The sequence below is a fragment of the Pleurodeles waltl genome, chromosome 4_1 (assembly GCF_031143425.1).
Source record: "Pleurodeles waltl isolate 20211129_DDA chromosome 4_1, aPleWal1.hap1.20221129, whole genome shotgun sequence".
Taxonomy (NCBI): domain Eukaryota; kingdom Metazoa; phylum Chordata; class Amphibia; order Caudata; family Salamandridae; genus Pleurodeles; species Pleurodeles waltl.
Genome location: NC_090442.1, coordinates 733,633,795 through 733,658,153, shown reverse-complemented (window position 1 = coordinate 733,658,153; position 24,359 = coordinate 733,633,795). Strand labels below are relative to the sequence as shown.

The 24,359-nt window shown below is 43.8% G+C and overlaps 1 protein-coding gene across 1 annotated transcript in view; it reads right to left on the bottom strand.

Annotated features, from left to right (window-relative positions):
• The window catches only part of LOC138288093 (collagen alpha-1(VII) chain-like), a 963,348-nt gene that overhangs the window by 332,212 nt on the left and 606,777 nt on the right, over window positions 1-24,359 (bottom strand). The window contains exon 70 of the mRNA XM_069229319.1: window positions 2,990-3,052. Coding sequence (XP_069085420.1) covers window positions 2,990-3,052 — 63 coding nt within the window. The remainder of the gene's footprint in view (window positions 1-2,989; window positions 3,053-24,359) is intronic.

Sequence of the window (24,359 nt, the reverse complement as noted above, 5' to 3'; positions counted from 1 at the left end):
AGGCAAGCTCAGTTCAAGCCCTTGGAAAACCTTGGAAAGCAGGATGTAGAAAGCAAAGTCCAGTCCTTTCACTTCCAGGACAGAAACAGCAAGCAGCAGGCCAGCACAGCAAAGCAACAGACGGAGTGGCAGTCCCTCCTACAGCATCCAGCTGATCTTCCTGGCAGAATGCCCTTAATCCAGAAATGTTCTATGTGGTGTCAGAGGTCCAGTACTTATACTCATTTCTGTGTTTGAAGAAGGCAAACGTCAAAGAGAAGTCTTTGTAGAGCACAAGACTCTTCCTTTCCTGCCTTGGCCCAGGTACACTCCTTTGTGTAAGGACAGATACAGCCCTATTCAGGTGCAAGTGTCAGATCCTCCCACCACTTTAGCTTAGGAAGACCCGTCAGCCTGGTGATGGGTCATCAGGGTATGCAGGGCACACCTAAGCTCACTTTGTGTGACTGTCTAGAGTGAATGCACAAACAGCCCAATTGTCATCCTGACCCAGATGTGTATTCCACAGACAAGCAGAGGCCCAGCATTGTTAAGCAAAAAAATGCCCACTTTCTAAAAGTGGCATTTTCAAATTTACAATTCAAAAACCAACTTCACCAAATGATGTATTTTTAAATTCTGAGCTCAGAGAACCCAAATTCCATACCTCTATCCGCTTCCAATGGGAAATCACACCTAAAATATATTTCAAGGCAATCCCCATGTTACCCTATGGGAGAAATAGGCTTTGCAATAGTGAAAAACGACATGTAAAACACACCAATACATGTCCTACCTTTTAAATACAATGCGCCCTGCCCAGGGGCAGCCTTGGGCCTACCTTAGGGTAGAGTTACAGGTAATAAAAGGGAAGGTTTGGGCTTGGCAAAGGGGTACTCCTGTCAGATCGGAATGGCAGTTTGACCCTGCAGTGGCAGGTCTGCTGATACATGTTTACAGGGTGGCACATTCAGTGCTGCAGGCCCATTAGTAGCATTTGATTTACAGACGGTGCACTATACTAGGTAGTTACTAATAAATCAAATATGCCAATTACAGAGAAACCATTCACCAATATCATCTACACAAGGAGCACTTAGATTCTAGCACTGGTCAGCAGTGGTAGAGTACCCTGAGTACCTAAAACCAGCAAAAACGATATTCAATACAGGATCAAAAACAGGAGGTCGAAAGCAAAAAGACAGGGGAAACCATGCCAAGAGCTGACAGGTCTAACAGTTGGCTTTACTGTCACTCTCATTTGCCTGCCTATTCTTTGTGTCCCAGCTTGTCAATCTTGTTTTGTCGTTCACATAGCGCACAGCCTCTCTACAATTTGTTTGACTGGCGGGCTTCTATGCTTTCACTACTTTCTTCTAGGGAACTACTTTTTAATTTCTTTAAGCACTCCATGAGAGTGCATGTGCTTTCCAGCTGTCTGCACTGTGTGCTTCCCCCTCCATGTTACTCTCTCTCTCACCCATGTGCTTCTCTTCCACCACTCGCACCTGTGATGTCCTTTCTTCCCTCTGTGAGCTTCTCACCCTCTACATATTTTCGCTCATATCGATATTCCCCGTCGGCCTTGCTTTTCCCCTCTGCCTGCCAGGTTGTTTCTTCCCCACCCCTTCTCCAACCTACTCATGCAACCTGTTCATCCTTTTAAACTTGTTTTAATGGGCTTTCTCACTGCCTTTAAAACAGCCCATTTGCGCTCCTTTGTTTTATTTACTGATCTGTCGTACATCGTTAAGCAAAAGGATAAAAAAAAAATCCCATTATTCTGTAGCTGCACGCATGCATGTTGAATGCATGGAAGTGCCTACAAAATGAAGGTGCAGCTGGTCTTTGTGCTTTTATTTTTATTAGTCAGCTTGCACTGCAGCAGCGATGCTGCACAGCCTGGCTAAAATGATTTGAAAAGGCAGTCGGACTAATAGGGGAGTCTTATTGGCTTTGCCAATGCTTGCTTATCTGAGTGAGTGAGCCGCACAACTTTTCCGTTTCTCTGGTGAACTAGGGTGAATGGCTGCTCAAAGCCTGGTTGACTGTGCTGGGTTGTGTTTCTAGGGGCCATCCTGCTGTCACTGCTGGGTGGTGGGAGTGAGGCTGCGGGTGGGTGTTCTAATGATACCAGCAAGGCTCACAAAGGTGCGCCAGATGTCCTTGACTTGTTGAACCCGGACTCTGGTTAATCATAATGTATAGGAACATCTGTTTGCCAGTGCAGCTGTTCTTATTGATTAACAGGGCTTCAATTAGTCACAATGAAGAAGCATATTAGAGGTGAGCATTAGCGAGAAAATGGATGACTCTCAGCTGTTTTCAAGTGATGGATCCCGTGTGAGTCATAAACACTAGGAGAAGACTCAGCTGGTCTATGATATATGCACTCCCCCCCCCCCCCCAGTGGTTGGATACACATAGCTGTAGAGCAATAGACCTTCGCCCTCAGAATCTACAGCTGCCCCTGCATCAATATACAATAATAAATGACAGTGGTGTATACTGTGAAATTTGTGCAAAAAGCGTAACAAGGGATGATAGTTTCTTAGAAGCCTGCCATCGATCCTGGAAAATGCCAGTTTTGCCAACTGCCAAGGCTGCCCAGTTTTCATTCCATCGCATGCCTCTCCCTTCCATTATCGCTGACTTTACCTCACCATTGCAGGTTTCTTATGCCTACTTTCTCCCATTGACACTGTTTCCATATCTTGCTGCCTTGTTTCTCCATGTTCTGACTTTCTGTTGCTCTAGATCAAAGACTGATTATGAAAAAAAGTCTCTGTCCCCAAAAGTAAGTGCTAGTGCCTAACACCTGCACAAATTAAACACTGGGGATCTGATGGTTCTCTTCCAAAGCCCTGTTCTTTTTATTCTACAATGCAAAAATGATTACTCTTCTGTAACATGGAATTAAAAACGTTTCATATACATAATAGAATTTAATGCTCGTTTGCATATTAAAAAGAATAATGAGAGAGAAAGAGAGTGAGAGAGAGAGTTTTACCTTGTCCCACTGTCTTTTCACCATCCTTTTTGCACGAACCAGAACCTGTTCCTCCGGAGCACCCTGCATGAAGGGAAACATTTTCCAATATAATGTCAAGTGTCCTTAACTATTTATTTTGCTGCTTTACTAGGAGTTCCAACTTACCTTCTTTGGGAAACAATTAATTATTTAACTAAAATTCAAATATCAATCTATTAATCGGCCTCTTTCCAATGCAAAACATTTTTGTATGGCATACAGCTGAGGACCAGTACAGATGAGGTTTGTACAGCTCTGCACAAAGGGGAAGTGCATCAGTTCCAGATATTACACACACACAAAACTGATTGAATGCCTGACTGTTAGAGGCTACTCTTTCCATCCTATGAAGAGACAGAAGAATTTGCAGTACCAGAAAATGCAATCATAGATTATCTCAATTAGGAATAAATGAACTCAGATATGGCTTGTTGCACTTTTTGCGGTGGGTAACACTTCCAAGAAGGTCTAGGAGGCTGCTATGAGTGACACCATAAGAATTTCAAAAAGAGGCAATCACTGGCACAATACGCTCGTTAGTGTTCACAGACTATAAATCCTAGTCGTGGGAGAACCGCAAAGTCGATCTTTGCCATTCTTGAACACAGACAAAGGGCCAGATTTAGAAGTCCCTAGCGCCACTGAAGCATCACTTTTTGTCACGCTACGATTGATGCTGTGCAGTGTGTCACATTTACAAGGCGGAGCTAATCCAGTTTTTGTGGCTTAACGCCACCTTATAAATATGGGCCCTTCCGACTCAGTTTTATGCGTCAGAGGGGCGTGTAATGGGTGTTGCTGTGGGCGTTCCACTGCAGCACCCATCGCTTTTGACGCTGCCCCAGATTTCCAAGAAGGTGTAAATCTGTGGCACGGCAAACCTAACTCCACCCCATGGGTGGCATTAGTATGGTGCAATGAGGAGGAATGCTTTTATTCCTCCTCGTTTTTTCCTTGTTTTTTCTTTTTCATGTGTGCTGCATTCTGCAGCACACATAGAAAGAGCAAAAGGCCATGAATGATTGTTTATGTGCAGGAAGATATCCCTTCCTGCACATAAACAATCATTCAAAAATGACGATTTGGTAATTCTACATGTGCTGCATTATGCAGCATACATAGAACTGCCAAACTGCCATTGCAACTTGTTTATGTGCAGGAAGACACCTTCCTGCACATAAACAATCAATTACCTCAACGCAGACACCCTTGCACTATGGTACCAGGATGCCTGCATTGGTGCTGACAGCTAAATTTAGCGCTAGTGCAGGGGGAAACACAGGGGTGAGCCGTATTTTAGTAAATATGGCACGTGCCTGCATTTCTAAAGTGATGCGGCGCGGGCAATTTTGGCACAGCACTGCAATGCGCCACTTTTTAGTAAATCTGGCCCAGAGTTTTCAGGCTGTGCACAAGGCAAGCTTTTGCTACACCTTTTCTTGCAGCAAGATGCCCCACCAAAAACGGACGTCACTGCAGGATGCAGGGAATTCTTTCCTCACAGTTACTAATGGCTTGTTTAATGTAAAATCTGCACGTCAGAGTCATTGGTAAATCAAGATTCTAGTTAATATGTAAATATATCAATAAAAATTGCTGTTAGTCCTGAGGAATGTGGTGAATATACACCAACACCACCGAAACACTGCATCAACACATATTCTCAAAATCTCTTTTAACACAATACAAAGTTCCAGCTGGATTAATATGATGATGACAGTGCATAGGTATATCTGAAACAGAATATGCATGACATTTATAAAGATATATGACAATTTTGCCATAAGGAGAAACAATTTCACTTATTTATTTTTACTATACATAAAAAACCGTTATAATAACACATTTCTGTAAATATTTTCAATAAAGTTTGGTGACTGGTGTACTGTACAAAAGTGTATGTAAATCAACCCACATTATTTTTCAGGAGTTCCTGGTTTGGGGACAACATTGTAGTAGACAGGTGCCTAGATAGCCACAGGGTTGCCAAAACAAAAGAACGTCAACCCACTCCTCTGACATTTACAATGGCTGCAGAAGACGGCTTCTATCACAAATGTGCGTTAATCAGGTTAAGGTTTTGCCGGCTGTCACAAAAGGTAAATGTGCACGAGTGGGCCTTTGAAGCCTTGCCTTTTCTACAGCTGCAGTATGGACTACATTGGCAGGGATTCCATCTAAGGTTCTGTTCTGCCTTGTCGGCTCTTATTCTTCATCCACTGGAGGATACCAATGATAGCACGTCATCATACACTGTCCAGAATGTGGGACCAGAATATGGGATTGGGCATTGATAGCCACGCAAGACGTGACGTCCCGTCCCTACTTCCGCTCTGTCTGAAAATGCGAACCCTACTTTCTCATATTCTGATCGAACTTTTAATTTGTATTTTTTCACATCTGGCATTTTGTGCACCTAAGCTGCATTTAGGTGACACATTTAACTGTGTGTCACGTGCCTTCACGCCAGTGCTTTGAATGGGCAGGTGCTGTCCGGTACCTGCACTTCAGTTTGAAAGGAGAGTACGTACACTTCTCAGCACTGCTGCAATACATTCCTTGGGAGAGTACTGGCACTATTCAGAAGCAAACAGGTACTCTAAAGAGTGTGCAACCGCAGCCCACATCTCCATTTAAAGCAATGCTTTAGTATTTGTGCAAAAGCTTCCTGACTCGGACCGGCACCATCCCCTCAGTACAATGTAGTCACTGGCTCCTGGAAGACGCCGCGATGACGTGGCACTCAATCAGTAGAGGCAGGAAATCAGATGGAGGGCCTGTCTCGGGTCAGAGCGGGGCACAAATTTAGCATTTCAATCCGTGCTCCTGCCGAGGAACAGCCCCGACCCTGGAAATGAGTCAAGTATAGCGCTGATGAGCCTGTCACGGAGGCCGTGGTTGCTGCGCAGTTTCTGGTGTTACAGGTGAAGCGGTTTCAGTGGCAGCTGCGTCTGGAGTAGATGACATGATAATTGCTTCTAAACCCCTCTTCTTTCTAAAACAGACGCAGGATTATATCCGGCAGTGCTTATGCACAGAATGCCTACACACACACACACATACTCCCTCACCTCTCTCTATTTCATTTTGCCCACCTTTGGATTGGGATAGAACATTGGCCCTAGCACCAAAATAAAAATGGCCGCCATTAGTGAATCAGATAGCGGGAAAAGTGGCCTACGTTTGCAAATTGGAGCAATCTTGGACTCGTGAAGAAACTCTGTGTGGGTGTTTGGCAAAGCATGGGAGTCTGCACACATTTGTGTTTGGTGCAGGCAATGTTTGAGGCAATATCAGGAAATCTAGAGTAAGCACCAGCCCAAAGGTCCACCAGATCATAAACCCGACCCATAGACAGTCAAAAAGGCCCACACAGTGATTTGTCACAGCAGCCCTTCTGGCACTGCCAGAAAGCACTCACTATGGGCCAGTCCATCTCTGTGCACAAGTTTTATTATAAACTGAGCGGCACGATTACAAAGGTAGTATTAAGGTAAACATGAGGATGTTGTTTATTTTATTCAGCATCCGGACTTAATTGAATACATGAACAGATTATTTTGCGGGGTGTGCTATAAGATTTTTTCAGCATTAGGAGTTTGCCATTTTCCTTTTTTTGGCGAGTGTAATCTTTCATAAACAAAAACATGCAACGACTGACCTGGAACAATCACTACTTGTGTTGAAACAATCACTACTTAAGTAACTGGTAAGGCTTTCTAGACGCAGGGACACCCACACGGTCACCCACATCTACAAACTTACCCCAGTATGGGTTTTTTAATTCACGTCTGTTGAATGCTAAGACTTTCCCCTGCCACATGATTATGCAGATGACTGGGATCAACACTTTATTTGTATAAGCATTTTAATTGTCCTCGGCTTTGAATTATTTTAGAGCCAGGAAGCCATTTTCTGGGCTTCCTTGCCATAAATTCCATGGTCATACATTTTAGAAAGCTGTAAGAAGATACTAGGAGCATTGATATCAACTTTTCTTCAATCACCGAAATTTAGGAAAAGTTTTAGGTGTGACCCCTAGAAAGATTAAATCACACTCCTAGCAGCCTCCTTCTAAGAATGCATGCAGTCTGGACCTAGAGGCATTGACAGATCATTCAAGTACCACTTCTGGTGGGATACGTTCCTGGTTACTGGGCTATCTATATTTCACCCAGTTTCTCTTTGGTTTGCATATCCTAATCAGGTCATTTTCACTAGTAGGCGACAACATCAAAGCAAAAAATGTGTTGTGGGAACTATGATACTGGATGTGGCTACATGTGCTGTGCTAGTAACCGCAGTGCGTGGCTTTAGAAACTGCATGGATACTTCTTTTAGCTGGTATTTTGTGTACTTTTTGACACAAAGGCAGACCTCACGTAAATCCTCATGCAAATGACTGCCCACCTATAAAATATATTCAGCAAATAATTTTTACAAAAATGAAGTTTATCTCATGCTGAATATTGTTTGCAAGTTCATCCGTCCCTAGGCTGAAAGCTATGAGATGCCACTTTCAGTTTATGTGATTTGGGATTAGTGATGTCACTGTAAGATGAAGAAGGTTTATGCTTTCTTGCTTCCTGCTCAAGCTCATGAACTTAGTGAGGGTCAGTATTAAGCATTATTATCTCAGGAAGACAAAAGGGGCTAGCTACATTATGAAATCAATGGAAAACCTCAAGAACAAGGCTATCATTATGAGTGTCCTAACTCCTGCTGAAATATCGCTTGTGGTAATACCACACCTCGTACAAAGAACGCCGGCGACGCTGGTAATACTGGGTTCTTGTACTACCAGTGATTGCAAATAAATTCTGCATAGGCCTCAATGAAATGGGTCATAATATGTAGGACTCAATAGTACCACTCCACACCATTCAATGGGAACCTGTCATTTCAAGCCACATTACCTGCATAACGTTTTCGAGGTTTGTCCTGAATTTATCCCTGGAAAATGCTGTCATGTTACCACATGCAGTAATACTGAGGAGTCGTAATACTGCATTAGGTGGAAATTCATGTTTCCTCTCACTGGGGAACAGAGAGGACATGGTAAAGAGGACCCCAGGAGACTCTGGGGTGCACTGCGGCATCTAGATAAAAGCTGGTGGTCTTCTCAAAAATGACTTTTCTATTGGCACTTACAGTACTAGTAAACATCTGTCATTGTGCAAGTGCTGTGGGCAGGGCATGCTTCTTTCTCTTAATCGTTTGGGCTGAACACACAAGGCCCACAGCAATGGTAAATAGGCCTCTGCAGACCACTAGCTGGCAGTTTATACTTCCCTGAAACGTCTGCTCCCCCGTTGAAAACACCGTGCTTTTTTTACAATAGAATTTCCAATAACAGGTCAATTTGCAATGAAACAATCTTTATGTTGAAAATGAGAGCATCGCGGGTGGCTGCCATGCCTGTTTGCTGGTTTATTTCGAAGCTCTTTGTTCTTGTGGCAGTAGCCGCAGTGAAGAAGTGCTGAGCTGTTGCACACGCAGCCTTCTTTTCTCTCATGGCTGCATTCATGAGCAACAGGCATTGGCTTAACAGCAAACTGCCACAGTTACTTACAAATCTAGCTGAAGTATTTATAGATTGACCAATCACACTGGTAATTGTCCCTATCATTGGGAAATTGCTGCTCCTAGAGTCATTTAACCCAAAACCTGGAATATTTCGAATAGCAAATCTAACTTATTGACACAAAACATTATGTGGCTAGTGCTGCTTTGACCACGTTAAAATATGTGACAATAATATAACTAACACTGCTTAAACCGCACCAGCAATTCTGCTGCGCCGAGCTGTGTCATTCCCAAAACGCAGGTATACGCTGTATTTACTAGAATATGGCACACCCCTGTGTTTTCCCTAGCACTGGTGCTAAAACAAGTGCCTAGTGTCAATGAAGGCCCCTTGTACTATAGTGCAGGGAATCATTGTTTATGTGCAGAAAGGTGTCCCTTCCTGCACTTAAACAATCAATAATGGTGATTTGTTACTTCTATGTGTGCTGCAAAGTGCAGCACACATAGAAGTAGCAAATGGTCGTTATTTAATAATTGTCTGTGTGCAAGAAGGGGAACCTTCCTGCACATAAACAATCACTCATGGCGTTTTGCTCTTTCTATGTGTGCTGCGTTCTGTAGCACACATAGAAAAAGTAAAAACGAGGAGAAATAAAAGTATTTCTCCTCGTTGGTTGACCCACTGTTATGTCTTCTACCATAAGGTTTATAATTGTAGTTAGATAATGATGGAATGTAATGAGGTAGGAGAGAATGTTAGGGAATTGGAATGTTTGGGGGGCAGAACGGAGCACTGACTGAGAGCAAGCAGATGTGTTGGCCTTACTGAAGATGAATTCAAGTAAAAGAAGAAATTGATGACTAGTTTGGTGTGAATACTTAACACCCACTCTAACGCCAACCCTGTGGTGGCGTTAGTTTTTGGCACTGCCTCAGATTTATGTTTTCTTGTAAATCTAAGGCAGTGTCAAAAAGCAACGGGTGTTGCGTGGGTGCGCCCACAGCAACACCCATTGCACGAGCCTCTGCCACAGAAAACTGTGTTGCGGGACCTATATTTACAAGGCAGCGCTAAGCCACGCAAAAAGGCTTGATGGCACCTGGTATATATGGGAAAAGGCACAGCGCCACCACAGCGTCACAAAAAGTGATGCTCCGGTGGCGCTTGAGGCTTGTAAATATGCCCCTAAGTAACCCAGAAGGAAACCTGTTGTGAATGAACCGTCTACCAGTGCCTCATCAACCATGGAGTAGCCATTTTGAACCAAAGAACAATTAATCAATTTGGCGATTAAGGAAATCACCAGCGAGATTCCTGCTTACATCACTCATCTCTCCTTAGTTTTGGCTAATTCTAAACTGCAGGAAATCCCCACCAATGAGGAAGGCTGAATGGACTATAAAGGTTCTATGCGCCTCCTGACTGTGCCATTGTTCAGCGGTCTTTATCTGTGAAAACTGAAAACTCCATAGCAGATTTGTGACTGGTCCCGGTCTCCTCAGGAAAATAGAGAAACCACTTTATAACAGGCAGTGCTGATCAGCTTCGATTGTGCCCCGTCCTAGGTACTCAAATGCTGTGAAGAGCGAGACCTACAGCCCTCTGCAGAATGTGTAACCTGAGATGTTTGGATTAAGGTAGCAGTCAGATAGATAAACCATTTAAAAATGTCGGCGTGAACCCTAATCTTATGGGAGACACAATGGGGACCACGAGGAGGTGCAGATCGAGGAATGAAATTGGGCAGGAGGAATGATGTAGACGGATACTACCTTAGGAAAACTTCTCCTTCTTACTAATCAGTCCCTCCAGGTGACATATTTAAAGCGATAAATAAAAGTGACCGCAAATAGCTAAATCTTCTACCAGATAAATACTTGAGTTGAAAAAATACTTCATTTGCACTTACAAAAACACTTCTATCAAAAAAGATTTCATGCATAACAATGAAACAACATAGACAGGAAAACAAAGTTTATCATGAAAGCAGTACAGTGTCTACAGCGGATGATTCTTTATAGACAGGCAGACGTTGGATAATGGAGCACATAAAATCCTGCTGGGGAAGGAAATGAGATACAGGCTTCAGGTCTACAACCTTCCTTAAGGTATAACAAAAGTGTTAAACACTTCTCAAGTTGTTCCTAAAGTCACTGCTTTCCCTGCTGAAGTCACCTAGAAAAGGTGTCATCTGTACAGAGATAGAGTTGACCTGAGCGCTGCTGTGGACATTGTACATCTCACAATGGGGAGATCTGGCTTTCAAAGGAGAAGTAAACATTAAACATCATTTATAAAATGCGCTGAAATAGGGAATATTTAGAAGGACAAGGCATGGTAATACATTCCAAAATTGCCAGATTCCAGTTCGTAAGCGGAGATAGATTTTCCCTACTGAAGAGGGTTAGATGGAGTGAATGTAAAGAAGTCGTTAGAGTCCTACATTCCTGGGAAATCATGCCCTATTTGTGCCTTGATTGTCTTCCTAGAAGTAGTAAATGATGGGTGTTTCACCTCTGGAACAGAGGGAGGTCTTCAGAGCAAAAGTTCATCTGATTGTCTCTGTTGTTTCAAGGTCACTTTAGCAGAATCAGAGAATACACAATGCATGGCCCGCCATCAAGGCAGGGTAAGTGGACGGATAACTAGTTTGCATTGGATGGGCAGGAGGTGATCTCCATCCAGCTGCTGGGAATAGTTGCTACCTCTCTGTCCTCACGTCACTGATTCAAGTCATAGGTGGGGAGGCCTTTCCTTGCAATTGTCATACAGGTGCAGCGGAAACCATTTTGTGTTTTGAAATTTAATGCACCACATCCTTTTGGGTGCATTAAGCACTGCTCCAGGGAGAGGCACAAATCCATTGCTCCCCCGGCACTTGATCAGTCCACTGCTTCCGAGCTGTCTCAAAGCCCGCCTCGAAGGAGAGTTGCAAGAAGGAAATGGTGGCTGTCCCTCTCTGTCCTACTCTGCAGATGGGAAGGCTGCAGCCTCCTTATAAGGGATCCTGTGTAACAAACAAAGAGATCACATTTAGAGGCCTGGTGCTGGTGGGATAGTAGTACAGCATGGCAGAACCTAAGCCCTCTGTGCATGCAAAGTATACCATGCAATGTGAATTAATAACAAGAATCAATAATCAGAAAAATAAGAGTGTGATAAACGACTTTGGGATACTAGAGAGTGAACAATCAGGCTTTTTCGAGGCATACGCCAAAGGGGTCATTAACAGTTCTATCAATCAGTCTCTTTCCGGGCATAGAAATCATAATGCACACACTGATTTTATCTTAATGATGATTTTGTAAAAGAAAGGTGTGAAGCTTTTTGTTTATAAAAGTAAGCCCCTGGGGTTCTACCAGGCTACGAAGGGGGAAGGGCGGAGATGAAATGACAACGTTTAGGGCTCGCCATGGAAGCAGTTTAACATTGATGACACAATTGTCATCTTGGTCCCGCAGAGTGAGGGACTGCAAGAGGTCTGACATGCTCATTGTCTGAGCTAGGTGTCAACTCACCGGCTTCGGTGGCAAATATTACGTTCTGGGTATATAAATTCATATCTGCACAAAGCATATCGTCTGATGCCGAATTATTATGGATGTTTCCTAAGTTTGTAATAAGACGTTTCCGAATTTTAACGCAACACCAAAGTACTGAATACAGAGCATCCTCAAGGTTAGACGAAATGCAAGCAATCATAGTGGCTGGTGTAGTGAAGCTCGGTATAGGACAAGGCACCTGAGGTTTACATTTGGGAGCGGATGGTGGGCCTATTCTCCATTAGCTATCAAACTTTGGGGAGAGTTAATGTGAGGGAATGAACAGAGGACACTGTTTCTGTCGGCTCTTTCCTAAAAAACTGAGATGCCTTCCAAATATGACGGGTAATGGCTGCTGGGAATGAAATTATCTGCAAAGCATTTACCAGCGTGTTTACCAGGCCCCTTCTTATTTGCATCACTAATCTAACGTGGTGCTCCATGGTTCTATGAACTGATCAAGAGGCAGGTAGAGAGAGACAAGCAGGAGATGACTTGAAGACAGCTGTGTTACCGTGGTAAAATGGATTCTAGATCACACCTTTTGGTTTGTGATGTTTCCCAGAGTTTTTCTTTCTTTTCTGGATGATATATTATTCCATATTTTGAATATTGTCATTCTAAAATATATAGATTATATTTTGAAATACTTAAAAAATATAAAGAGTCAGTGTGTGTGATGGTCACATGCACATCAAGCGTGTCCCTAACTTGACTCATTAGAATGCCACATAGATAGTGCTGGGCTTTGCATTCTCAAAAGAAGATTATTCTAAATGTTATGCAACCGTGCAGCCTAATGCTTTATTTGCCAGCACAGTGATAACCAGACAATCTGCAAAATATATATGTGAAGGTGGTGAGGCAAAAAAGCAAGAGAGATGAATTCATACATTGGGGTATTGCATGTATTTTGTAAAAAACAGTTTATGCTAAAAGAGTTTGTTTGGAAGTATTGTGATGTTTTGTTTCATCTCCCATTTCTGGGGTGTGGGTCGATCGCATGTAAATTCATAAAATTCTTCAAGCTTCAAAACCACTCCTATAGTAAGTAACCATTTCGTTTGGCAGCATGAATCCTTTTCTGGATTCTCATGCAGTGCATTAGATTACGTAGCAGCATCCTGTTCCTTGGGTTGGCTCGGTTGAAATGTGGATGTGTTCGCAAATAGGTGTTGTAGTGCCTTCTGTCCCACTTGTGCATTCTTGTTCATTTGGATGTCCATGTAGTAGTGCTTTGTGAAGGTGTGTGGAGAAGACCAGGTTGCTGCCATGCAGATTTGATCAATGGGTAAGTTTGCCAGGAATGCAAGTGTTGCGCCCTTCTTCCTGGTTGAGTGTGCTCTTAGGTGCAGAGGAAATGTTTCCTGCTCTGGTGTAGCAGGTTTATATAGTCTCCACTATCCATCTTGCATTGTTCCCTTGGTCACTGGTGATCACCTGCTTGCTCTGGCAAAGGAGACAAATAGTTGGCTTCCCTTATTAAAACCCTTTGTTTTCTGTAGGTAGTACATTAGTACCCTCCACACATCCAGTGTATGAAGGGCTCTTTCGGCCTGACTTTGGTTTTTAAAAGAAAGCTGGTAGTTGTATGCTTTGGTTAACGTAGAATTGTGTCACAACTTTTTGATAGGAACTGTGGATTTATTCAGAGGATCACCTTCTCTTTGTGGATTTATAGGCATGGCTCCTGTATTGTCAGTGGGTAGGGATGTAATCGCTATTAGAAAGATTATTTTTGAAGTTAGAGACTTTAAATCATTCTTGAGCATAGGTTCAAAAGGCTCTTTCATCAATTGTGTTAGTGCAGTGTTTAGTTTCCACAACAGGGTAGGTACTGTTCTTGGTGGTGCAACTGTTTTTGAACCTTCCAGGAATCTTTTCACCACTGGAAGTGTGAAGAGAACGCTTCTTGATGTACCTCTGGTATAAGATACTATTGCTGTTAGGTGTACCTTTAGCGACACATAGGTTAGGCTGCTGTCTAATAGGTGTGTGAGGTATGTTAGTAAAGTTTCCTATTCTGTCCTTGTTTCCATCCTCCTGTTGTCTGTGCACCAGTGGATGTATCTGTTTCAATTTTCTGTGTAGCATTTTCTTGTGCTTGGTTCTCTAACTTCCCTAAGGATTTCCATCATCCTGAGGGTAACTGTAGGTGACCAAATTCTAGGTATTCAGGAGCAATGCTGCTGGGTTGAGTGTGGCTGGTTCGGGATAGTACACTTTTCTGTTTTGCGTTGTTAGCAGATTCTGTTCTGCCTTGAATGGGATCATGTGCCCTCTGAACAGCTCCAGCAGGCCCATTGTGCGGCTAAGAACATTAACATTGTCCCTAGCTGTCTGGCCTTGTTCAGTACCCTTGGGATCAGGGGAATCACTGGAAAGGAATATGCAAATTTCCCTTTCCATTTTATTGACAGGTCATTACCATTGGATTGGGGGTGTGGGACCCTAGAGGCGAAGTCTTGACATTTTGCATTTTTACAAAAAGATCTATTCTTGATGTGCCCCTAACTTTGAAAATGTTGTAGAGTACTTTGTGTTTCATCTCCTATTTGTGGGAGGTGATGTCTTTCCTGCTCAGTCTCTCTGCCTCTGTGTTTTTTTTCCCCGGTAGGTAAATCATCTGTAGTGTGATTTATCTTGGAATCAACAACCTCAATATCTCCTGCTCTAGTGTGGACAGAGGCAAGGACTTCGTTCCCCCTTGCTTGTTCAGGTAGAACATTGTGGTTGTGTTGTTTATTTAGATCAGTACTGTCTGTCCCATTACATGCACCTGGAATCCGTTCAAAGCCAGAAAAACTGTTTTTATCTCAAGATAGTTTATGTGTTTCTTGGCATTCGTGTTGTTCCATAGTCCTAAGGCTATTAGATTGCCCTTGTGAGCTCCCCAGCCCTTGTGGGATGCATCTGTTGTTATTGTCACCATGGGGGCTGGTGTTTCGAATAGTCTCCGTATGCTCACATTTGATTAGGTCCACCTTTCTATTTCCATTTGTACCTTTGCTGTGACAACCATTAGATCCTCCAAGCTCCCTGTGACCACTCTTTGCAGATCCATTACTGATTGGGGCATATATGCAGTCTTGGATGCGGTATGGGTGGGGCGCACGATGCTATCATGCCCATCAACTTCATGACAGTCCTCACTGTCAGAGACTGATCCTGCAAGTAAAGGCGAGTTTGCTCTGCAAGCTCCTCTACTCTCTTGTGGACTGGGTACGCATGCACTGTACTTGAGTTTATGCTTGCTCCCTGAAACACTTTCACTTTTTCCAGTTGTGGTGAAGACTTCTTGTGGTGTAGTGTGAACTCGAGGCATTGGAGTGTGGCAAGCACTGTTTGTATGTGCCTGTGGCATATTTCTTTTGATTGTGCTTTTACTAGCCCATCGTCTAGGTACGGATAGACATGGATGCCTTGTCTTCTTAGACAGGCTACTACCGCTAGACACTTTGTGAATACTCTTCGGGGACGAATTTATTCCAAAGGCCAGAACCCTGAACTGGTAGTGTAACTTGTCTAGAATTAATCTGAGATACTTCTTGTGTCTTTGGTTCATAGGTACGTGTAGGTAGGCATCCTTTAGGTCTAAGGTGGCCATGTAATTCCCTTTCCATAAGAGTGGTATTACTCCTTGCAGTGTTGTCATCTTGAAGTCTTGAGTTTGTATGAACTTGCTTAGAAATCTGAAATCTAGGATTGGTCTTAGTGTTAAATATTGTTTTGGCACCTGAAAGTAAGGGGTGTAGATCCTGCTGCCTGCTGCTCTTGTACGAACCCTTTTAATGGCTCTTTTTTGGAAGAGCTCTTTGAATTTTTTGGGGAGTTATGTGAGTTCCTGTACCCTGAAGTTTTTTTTGCCTTTGGTGGTATGCGTGGGGGTGTCATGATGAGTTCTATGCAGTATCCATATTGTATTATGTTTAGGATCCAGTTGTCTGATGTGATTGTTCTCTACTCCGGAAGTACCCCGCTATTCTGCCCCCCACAGGTGTTCTTTGGTGGGGCTGAGTGGTGCATGAGTCACTTGCCTGTTGATCCTCCCCACTGGGAGGCTCACCTTTTCCTCTTTGTCTCCCTCGAAAGGGTTGCCTTGCTGGGTGATGATGTGGTGCTTGTTGAGCAGTTTGGTGCATTAAGCTTTGGGGATGCTATTGTTGCTGCCCGGTTGTGCAAGCACCCTTGCCTGGGGGCTTTCTGTTCACGGCCCCTCATCTCCTGAAGGCTTTTCTGACCTGGAGTGCTTTCATGGGCTTTGCAGTATCGCTATCCGTTTTTAAATTCTGCAGTCCTTGAACACTGTTGCTTCTTCTACTTCTTTGAGTTCGTAGAACTCCTCTTGTTCCTCTTCATGTGACTCTGGGGTTGCTGGAGACTCCATGCCTGACTGGTCGTCTTTGACCTCAGTGCCTGCCAATGGTGTTGTCTGGATGCAAAATTCACTCAGGGAGTCATCAAACTCCTTCTTTCTCTGGAATAGGGCCTCTATTTTGGCCTCGAGTCTTTGTTTCCTTTGCTCGAATTTGAGCTCTCTTTGATCGGCATTGAATGTGAGCGGTGTTCTCTTTTTTGACATTGAGGGCTCGCCTGGCCTTGAGTCATTGACCTTCTCTCTCGCTCCCTCTTGAGTACTTGCTTGCGTCAAAGGTTTTGTCGATGATTTGCCCCCATCGATACCCTTTGTTTGGGACCCTTGTCGCACTTTCTGCTTATGCTGACTATCGGTCATCATGTGCTTCAATGCCGAGGCTGCCCTTGAGGACGTGGAGTCCGAGGATGTAGCATCCATGCTTTTTGGTGGTTTCATTACCTTTTACTGCTTCTTCTTAGCGTCCTTCGCTGGCTTGAATATTTTCGGCATCAGCTGTGGAGTTTTTGATGTCTCACTCCTCTCCTTGTGCTGGCTCGGCTTCCTTGACCTTCTCCTTGTCATTACTGGATAAGCAGAGGTCTTTGCGAGATCCCTGCATCTTATGAGTGCCAGCCATGGTGTAGTGTTTTTCTCTGTTGATGTCATACCTTGAGTGTTTTAGGTAGAAGCTTGGTGCAGGCCTCTTATTCTTTGTCCTTGTGGTCCCTCGGCTGACAACGGTTGCAGACCTCGTGGGGGTCTCACTTGTAGAATCTGTATTGGCAGTTGGGACAGAACTTAAAAGGGGTATTGTCTATGACCCTCTTCTGCCACATCCCTCTTCATTCTCTGGCCACGTGGGTCTCACCGGCTCTGTCCCACGTCAGACTCGAGAAAGCTTCTCTCCTCCGTTCTTTTAGATCCTATCATTGCTTGTGGTGTTTTTCTGTGATTTCCTGACTTCCTGTCTATTTTTTTTTCTCTCTCTCTCTCTCGCTCTGTGATCCTTCGGAGCTCCTCTGACCTGCTTTCAGATCCAATGTCGGAAAAAAAGAATCTGATGATTGCGATCATGCACAGGAACATTCGGGGGAACCGTCTGATGTCCTGCAAGGGATGGATTTACCATCAAATGGTGGTCGATGATACCCACAACAAAAAAAGAGAGAGAAAACAAAAAGAAGGACGTTTCCGGACCCATCCACTGTATGGCAGAATAAAACACAGCTTGTGAATCCAGAAAAGGATTCATTCTGCAAAACTATAGGTTGTCTTAAAATGTTGTATTTTCAGACAGTAAATTGTTTGCATCAAAGGCAGGCTTGATGAAAGATGTCCTTTTCATTTTGCTCTCAGACATCAGGAATGGATCAGGAGATGCTTGTTAAGACTTGATTCTGAAGTAACTACCAGAACCTTTGCCAATATTTGAACCCATTGGTTTGACAGATTGAAATGTCTGAGTTGATGTCTTATTTTTGACAACAATATACTTCTTTGCCTTTATTTATTTACCCTATGAGCAAATGCAACATCATATTGTCGAAGGGTACTTGATAAAGTGATTTAAGCAGTTTAAGTAACATCTTAAGCTACCAAACCCTTGAGATACAAAAGTATCAAGTATGAAAAATGAAGACCTTATTTAGTGGTTACAGGATTAAGATTTAAAAGAACTAGTGAAAGGCGTGTGAATATGGTGTTGATTCCTGTTTGGCACTGGAAAATAGAGAGACATTTTCCTGAAATCACTGCAGCTACTCTCTTAGGGACATGTGCTTTGGCTTATACTCTGTGGTTACACTTTGGCCCAAGTTAGTGCTTGTTGATTCGCATCTCCTGGGTTATGCCCATGTGAAGATCTGCAGGTACATTAGAGAGGACTATGGCCTCCCAGTTACTGTAATTTATTTAGTGGAAATTTTTCACCTATGTTGCCAGATGGCTTTTCTGTGTTCTAGCCTCTCCTGTTTGGTTTCAGCGATGAAAGAGACTTAGAGATATGAACATTTTGATGACAGCAATTTAACAATACAAACAATTATAAAAAGTAATCCAAAATGGGCAAATGAAGGAAACTGTGATCTAGGCATACCTAACTGGCAGATCTATAATGATAAATAGGCATTAAGATAAGGTAATGAGAACTTTAACATTTTCTGGCTGAGAATGAACTCCCTATTTTGACAACTCTTAAATGGGTCAAGAGTGGAGTATAACAATTACTATATTGACTCCAATTAAGACTCAGAATGGAAGAGTGAAGGAAAATAAGGAAAATTAATACATGTGCAAGTATCACCAGATTTAAGGGAGTTGCATGTTTTCATGAATACCATTAAAGTTCATTACATTCCCGGTTTTATCATTCTGTCACATGAACTCAGTATCCACTTTTCTCACGGTTTGCTAATACTAAGAAGAAAGCTAAAAACAGAGAGCAATGGGGCCAAAGACAATATTGTTTTATTACAGATAAATTGGCCTACATTTTAGTTTAACACCTCCATCGGTGCAATGTTTAGCCAATGCCAGTTTTTTGGGAATTCACCTATATTGACTTGAGTATCTGGCACAAGGGGTGTAGCTTGTTCAGTAAGATTGCGGGGGGTGAGCTTCATATTATCCAACAATCACGCTGGCATGCAATGTTAAAATACAATATACGACAAGCAGGGCGCATGAGAGGGACTTAAAGGGCAGTGAAAAGGGAGAGGAATGTGGATTGGTAGGACTACTAAGTGGGAGAAACAAAATACCTTGTAAAATAAACAAAATTTTTGAGGAGTTTCAAAACTGAGAAGAGTGTGGGTGAGTTTGTCAGTATGTGCACTCAAAGATTCCATTCCAGGTGAAATCCGACAAACTCTTCACCATACCCGACTGAAAGCACCTGTACCCAACTATTCATCAGAAAACAAATTTATTAGGGGCAGGTAACCCTCACCCCCCTAAAAGCTACGCTCCTGATCTGGCAAGTGCTGCACATAAATTATGCATGCAAGCATAACAGGTATATACCTAGAAGTGTGATGGTGTGGGTCAGAAATATCAAGTAGGGAATATTGTGATGCCACCTTCATACTATAGCCAAAATATCAAAAGTATAGAATTACTTTCAATATTTCGACGTATATGAACGTATCACAAAATTCTCTACTCGATATTCCACACTACAACCAAGTCTTTATCAGGTCCTGGGCATGAGGGCGGACAAAAGGAGTCCATTTTCAAACTTAGTACTTTGCTTATTAAGTGAACATTTGCCACCCATGGTAACACTGCCTATATACGCTGAGTACATAGTAGACTGGTTGGTGTGCTATAAAATGACAATATTTAAACCAGATCCATTCCGATGCGAATTGACTGTTATGGACGGTGCATCCAGTACATCTCTAAACATCTGTCTACTTTCTAAATATATGATGTGTGAAACCGCTTTTTTTCTTCGATTAGTTAGGGGCGCCGGCTCATGTGTATGAAAAATCTCCAACTCATTAGATAATTTACAACCTTCAAGCATTGCACACACCACATCTTGAGGTAGCTGAACTTTTAAACCATGATTATTTTTGGAAGGCAACCGTTTTATATCTGATTTCAGCACCTAAAATAGTGCTGTGAATTAGGTCCCAAGTTTTTGTCTCATTTTGATTTGAAATAGGGTGGCCCCTCCTACGTCAATCTAGACAGCGCTAGGTCCACCAGAGGTTTTTTTCCAGGAGAGTCAGAAGGGACTCTGCTGTAAGGAATACTATGGGCTGAATTCAAGAAAAATGGCGCTGCATCCAATGCAGCGCCTCTTTTCTTCCACCCCTTAGCGCCCCCTAGCGCCACCATGTGTGCTCCATATTTAACATAAGGCACACCATTGGCGGTAGTTTGGGAACTAGCGTCAACATTTTTTCCTCTAGTTTGGCGCTTTGCAGAATTAGTGCCGAAAATTATTAAACTAATCCTGCAAAGCATTGAGGCCCATTGAAATCAATGGTGTACCTCCTTAACACCTGCTCTATGCAGGCGTTAAAAATGTCCTAAAAATGGCACAAAGAATTCTTTTAAATTTAATTGCACCATTTTTTCAGCCCCATTTGCATATATTATGCCTGGCGCAGGCATAATGTAGCACAAGGGGTTACAAAGTGATGCAATGCATGCATTGCGCCACTTTGTAAATATGGCGTGGTGTTTTTGCCATAATATCGCCACATTAGAGTAGAAAAAAATATGCTAATGTGGTGATATATGACACAAGGGGCTTTTAAATCTGCCCCTATGGTTGCCCACATTTTACATAAGTTGGGGAAAACAAAAGGAGGCTGGACGGGGCAGTTGCCAAATATTGACAAATGTCCTGATATTGCCCCCTTTCAATTTTCTCAATGACGTATAGAGAATGTTCACCATATCTGAAAGTGCTGTAATAACATGGAGTCAATATCCCATTCCAATTTGCTTTTAAGGCGATGTAGCAATGGAAGCTAAGCAGGAACAAAAACATTTCTAATGCTATAGACCAATGGCAGTAGGAAAAATACCTTTTAATACTATTGCCCAGTGGTACTCATTGTATTAACTAAAGGGGTTAAATGTTGAGCACTCCATCTGGGATTAGAACTTGTGCAATCTGCATGTTACACATAGTCCACTGCAACAAGAGTGCTATCTTTCCAGCTAAAGGACTAAGACCTAGATGTATCAAACATTTTTGCGATTGCAAACGGCCTAATGGGCCATTTGCGATCGCAAAAATGCGTTTTGGTATGTAACAAGGCCAATTTGTAATTCGGTAACTTGTTACTGAATCGTAAATTGGATTTGCGACTACATACCGATTCGGTATTAGGAAGAGCATGTCAAGGGCGCCCCTTCCTAATACCATATCGCAGAGGTATTTATGATTGTTTTGTGACCTTGAATGCGGTTGCAAAACAATCGCTGTTACCACCTACTTCAAGTAGGTGGTAACCCATTCGCAAAGGGGAAGGGGTCCCCGAGGGACCCCTCCCCTTTGTGTATGCATGCAAAAATGTATTTTTAAGAGCAGCCAGTGGTCCCACGGACCCTGCCTACTCTTAAAAAATGAAAAGTAAACTTTTCATTTTTAAACGCATCCCATTTTCCTTTAACCTGTTCTGTGCCTTGGACGAGATGATCTCGTCCAAGGCTACAGTTCCCCTGTGCCTTGGACGAGATCATCTCGTCCATGGCACAGGGGAACTTGGGGGCGCGCTAGCGCGCCCCCCGTGCACCCCCCTTCCCCCCCCAGGCGGGGATGGAAGGGGAAGACCTTCCCCTTCCACCCCCGCCCCCCCCCACGGCAATCCGATGACGTCAGCGCGCGCTCAGCGCGCTGACGTCATCGAGTGTTGCCGGCGCGCTGGAAGCCATTTGCTTCCAGCGCGTCTTCGGAGCAGGAGCTCTAAGGTGAGTCCTCTCCGTTTTTGGGGGGCGGGGGGTTTGAGAAAACAGACATGGGGGGAAAGGAAAGGGTTTTTCCTTTCCCCCTGTGTCTGTTTTCTCAAGATTCCTGCTCCACGATCGCGGGCAGGGCCCGCGATCGTGGAGCAGGAATCTCCACTAGCCACCAGGGATTTTCTGTTTGACTAAATTTGGGGGCGACCCCTTGGGCAAGGGTCGCCCCCCCCGGGGGCAATTTTTATTTGGATTTCGCCCCCCCCCCTGGGGGCAGATCGGCCGTTTTTTCGGCGGATCTGCTCCCAGGGGGGGGGGGCGAAAACCACTAGACACCAGGGATGTATTGTTTTATGTTTGTTTTTGGGGGCGACCCCTTGGGCAAGGGTCGCCCCCCCCGGGGGCAATTTTTATTTGTATTTCGCCCCCCCCTGGGGGCAGATCGGCCGTTTTTTCGGCGGATCTGCCCCCAGGGGGGGGCGAAAACCACTAGACACCAGGGATATCGTTTTTTGTGTGTGTTTTTGGGGGCGACCCCTTGGGCAAGGGTCGCCCCCCCCCCGGGGGCAATTTTTATTTGTATTTCGCCCCCCCCTGGGGGCAGATTCGCCGATTTTTCGGCGGATCTGCCCCCAGGGGGGGGCGAAAACCACTAGACACCAGGGATATATTTTTTTATGTTTGTTTTTGGGGGCGACCCCTTGGGCAAGGGTCGCCCCCCCCCCCCCCCGGGGCAATTTTTATTTGTATTTCGCCCCCCCCTGGGGGCAGATCGGCCGTTTTTTCGGCGGATCTGCCCCCAGGGGGGGGCGAAAACCACTAGACACCAGGGATATCGTTTTTTGTGTGTGTTTTTGGGGGCGACCCCTTGGGGAAGGGTCGCCCCCTGAAAGGGGGCACAGAGGTGTTGCCCATTTCTGCCCCCCTTGGGGTCCGATTGGCCAATTCTTTTACGCCCATCTACCCCGAGGGGGGCAGGATCCACTTAGGTACCAGGGACAACTTCTAAGTTCTTGGTGGTGGGGTGTTTGTCAACTGGCAAAGTATTTGTATTTGTGATTATAACAATTTATTTCTTTTTTTTCTTCTAGTTCAACGCTTTTGCTTCCTTTGCTGTGGATCTTTGAGGTTTTGGCAGTAGTTGTCCAGTGGTTTGCATAGTTGCATGTTTTAGGTAAGTGAACGCAATTTACTCCAAAGGAGTATTGTTGACATGTTTGTAGGTGGTGTACTAAATGCAGTATTGTGTGTTTGACATTGTCCTTAGATTTGAGCACAGTGGTGTTTGTGTTGTCATATGTCTAAATTGCTTTTTTCTTTTTTCTTTTTAGTGGGATATCATTGGTGATTGCAGAGTAGTTGCTTGGTGAGTAGCTATTTCAGGCAACTGTGTGGTATAGTTTTTTGTAGTACATAACTCTTTGTGATAAAGCTACACTTTGTTCATTACTTATTTTAGTGCTAGTTGTTGTTGGCAATCCATTTGTTGTTAGGATCATGGCTAGCCGCAAAGTGACCGCTCAGCAGGTTGTTCGCATGCTCTTTGAGTCGTCTTCAGACCATGATTACGACACTGACTCTGCATCTGAGGCAGAGGAGGAAGCAGGAGATTCTGGAAGTGAGTTTTCTGTCCAAGAGCATTCTTCTGATGAGGAAGCTACTCTCAGTGCAGATGAAGGGCCTGTGTTAGAGGAGGACATTGATGTGCCAAGAGTGCAGCAGCCTGGGGCTGCAGGGTTTCCCATTGGAAGACCTGACACCTGGATTGCCCCAAACATGGAGCAGCCACAGTTACCTGCATTTACTGGTCTCCCAGGGTGTAGAGTTAATACGGAAAACTTTCTGCCTGTCCAATTCTTTCACTTGTTTATGGACGATGTATTTTTGGAAGAGATTGTGGAGCAGACAAATGTGTATGCAGAGCAATATTTGCGGGACAACGCTGCCAGACTTAAGCCTCAGTCTAGAGCTACTCATTGGGTTCCCACATATCTGGAAGAGATGAAAAGGTTTTTAGGTTTGACTTTTTTGATGGGGTTGATCAGGAAGCCGTCACTGGCTTCTTATTGGTCTACTAGTCCCTTGATGGCAACTGCTATATTTCCTGCAACTATGACACGTAATCGGTATTTGCTTCTTCTTCGTATGCTGCATTTTGTAGACAATGCTTTAGCCTTGCCACGAGATCACCCTGATTGTGACCGCCTTTTTAAGATTAGGCCTGTCCTTGATCATTTTGTGGATCGGTTTTCAGAGGTCTATGTTCCAGGCAAAGAGATAAGTGTGGACGAGTCTTTGGTCCTTTTCAAGGGGCGTTTAGTTTTTAAGCAGTACATCCCTAGTAAGAGGGCACGGTATGGGATTAAATTGTATCTGCTGTCAGAAAGCAGTACAGGATATGTTTATAATTTCCGGGTCTACACTGGTAGGGATTCCAGTATTGACCCTCCTGGTTGTCCGGCCACTTTTGGAGTTAGCGGAAAAATTGTGTGGGAACTTGCT